The 2849-nt window shown below is 36.3% G+C and overlaps 1 protein-coding gene across 1 annotated transcript in view; it reads right to left on the bottom strand.

Annotated features, from left to right (window-relative positions):
- Window positions 1-917: 917 nt before the first annotated feature.
- Window positions 918-2849, bottom strand: part of LOC107094221 (medium-chain specific acyl-CoA dehydrogenase, mitochondrial-like) — an 8842-nt gene continuing 6910 nt past the window's right edge. Inside the window, exons 7-9 of the mRNA XM_015389729.1 lie at window positions 2221-2436; window positions 1844-2092; window positions 918-1769 (exon numbers count right to left, since the gene is read on the bottom strand). Coding sequence (XP_015245215.1) covers window positions 1698-1769; window positions 1844-2092; window positions 2221-2436 — 537 coding nt within the window. The 3' untranslated portion in view covers window positions 918-1697. The remainder of the gene's footprint in view (window positions 1770-1843; window positions 2093-2220; window positions 2437-2849) is intronic.

Raw genomic sequence — 2849 nt, 5'->3', positions numbered from 1 at the left:
ATATATTGTGCAAACCTAAAAAAAAAATAAGTCAATAACTGAATTTTGTTTTAAAATGTATTTCTGATACTTTAATAAAAGGCAATAAGCAGATTGTGTTTATGAGAGGATTACAGTATATTGTGTTCATTTGGACGTCCTGTTGACATGAGTTTTATTAATGTAGTCAGTGGTCTTCCTTTTTCGCGATCTGCATCAGACCATTGAAGACCATCAGACTGCTGATCTGAATCATATGTTAAGGCAGAAAACACTCAACTAAGTGGCCGGATTAACTTTACTGAAGCACGTTTGTATGTACAGGGCTACAGAAGTTAACTTTAATTAAACAAGGACAGATCAGGAAGCTGGTTCACTTCTTGAATTTTCCCAGGTGTTCTCTGGCGATAATGAGCCTTTGGATTTGAGCTGTTCCTTCATAGATCTACAATAAAAGAAAAAATATTTAGAAANTCCTGAATCAACTAATCATTGAATCTGTATCACGGAGGCAATGGTGTTTATGATCAACCAGTTGTCAATATAGAGCAACACAGTGGCATTGCCAATTTGATAATACAGTTTGGAATGTGGTAGATAAGTTTTAGCTTAAATTAACTGGAATAGGTAGATAAACATTTTTTTCTCCAATACATTAGCAGAAACAACAAAGAAGACATTGATCCTCTGAGCAGATGTGTAATAATTTAATGAATTGATGGCTTAAAGGCTCTAAAAAAAAATCCATCCCAAATTACAGCATTACATTCAACATTACTGAAGTCTGAAGATGGTTCACTTTCAAACTGATTTAATCCCATTTTTAAAATGTAAAACACACAAAACATTGACTATATGAGAATATAATTTTCAGACATGCACTTCTGAACATTGTTCAAATTTTATGTTTTACAAATTTGATCTTTCAGACAGGTCAACAAAGTCAGACACAGTAAAGGAAAAATAAGGCAAAATGATGAGTTATTTAAAATCTCAAGAAGTGTGCAGAACATTAACTCCTTACAGAAACCTGATACAGTTGATCATTTAGAAGATTATATGAAAAGCAACTTTGATTTAGGAATGCACCGATATTAAAATCTGAGCCAATATTAATATAGCCTTTATGGCCAATATTCAACAACATTTAACTGAAAAAAACAAACATTCAAATTGCTTCTTTGCTTCAGTTAAACAAAAACCTGGCCCTGCCTCACAATCACCGTCACATTACCAAATAAACCCCGATGAGCGGTCCACTCCCCTCCCCCTCCAGAAACAGTAACTACATTTCTTGTTAATATTGGCCCAGCTTTACCTATTAGACTGATCCAAAAATGTTTTTAAATGCCGCTTGATGTAAATAATATATTGTGCAAACCTAAAAAAATTTAAGTCAATAACTGAATTTTGTTTTAAAATGTATTTCTGATACTTTAATAAAAGGCAATAAGCAGATTGTGTTTATGAGAGGATTACAGCATATTGTGTTCATTTGGACGTCCTGTTGACATGAGGAGTTTTATTAATGTATTCAGTGGTCTTCCTTTTCGCGATCTGCATCAGACCATTGAAGACCATCAGACTGCTGATCTGAATCATATGTTAAGGCAGAAAACACTCAACTAAGTGGCCAGATTAACTTTACTGAAGCACGTTTGTATGTACAGGGCTACAGAAGTTAACTTTAATTAAACAAGGACAGATCAGGAAGCTGTTCACTTCTTGAATTTTCCCAGGTGTTCTCTGGCGATAATGAGCCTTTGGATTTGAGCTGTTCCTTCATAGATCTACAATAAAAGAAAAAATATTTAGAAACTCTGTATGTTTATATGTTGAGAGTAAATAAAATGTAGTTCCTTACCTGGTAGATCTTGGCGTCTCTCATCAGCTTCTCTACAGGGTAGTCGCTGTTGAAACCATTGCCTCCGAAGACTTGAACGGCATCAGTGGCCACCTGATTGGCGATGTCTCCGGCGAAGGCCTTGGCAATGGAGGCGTAATAGGTGTTCCTGCGACCTTGATCGACTTCCCAAGCGGATCTCTGGTACGCCATCCTGGCCAGCTCAACCTTCATCGCCATCTCAGCCAGGAGGAAGGACACAGCCTGATGCTGTCAAACGACAAACAGAGATATAATAATCATCTCATTCTACCATCATTATTTTCAATCTCAAACTGACAGCAGTGAAGATAAAGTTATGAAATAAAAATTCTTTTGTCATAGATGTTAAAACAAACCTCAGCGATCACTTTTCCAAAGGTCTTCCTCTCCATGGCGTAGTTTGTGGCTTCATCCAGAGCCCGCTGGGCCAGCCCTGTTGCTCCTGCTGCCACCTGTAATAAAGTCATCGGCTTAGTTACTGCAAAACCTTTTAGAAAGCAGAGTCTGAGAACCATAAAGCAGGATAGTGTTAGAAACAACAGGATGGTGAGATACTTTCCAATGACTTTATTCTGCCAAACCAGTTAATAAGAGTTGGCCGTTTGTTTTTTTATTAATAGTTGTGATCTGAGATTAACCTGTTTTTCTGTTTGAAAAATCCTCCCTTTCAGCTCAACAGTGAACTTTTTTAGCCACCAAAAAATAATCAACAAAAGTAAAGAACCATTCTTTACCAATATATTAGCAGTTATTACTTCTGAACCTCAATGTTTACAACAAAACTGCATTGCAAATGTAATCCCACACCTTTAACATTATTATGCATTACATTTAATGATGCATTGTAGTCTGAGTTTGTAATGTCACAAAATGCTTAATGATTGTTGTAAAGTATAACTCTTGACATCTATTCAGAGCTTAAAGGTGAAAGTCTATGATGGATGCATGTCTCTGGTCATCGTCGGGTTTTGTGGCAAGTTGCAAG

Source organism: Cyprinodon variegatus, unplaced genomic scaffold (assembly GCF_000732505.1).
Source record: "Cyprinodon variegatus isolate N-32 unplaced genomic scaffold, C_variegatus-1.0 Scaffold471, whole genome shotgun sequence".
NCBI lineage: Eukaryota > Metazoa > Chordata > Actinopteri > Cyprinodontiformes > Cyprinodontidae > Cyprinodon > Cyprinodon variegatus.
Note: the sequence above shows the minus strand (reverse complement) of the source record. Positions and strands in the feature narration are given on the sequence as shown.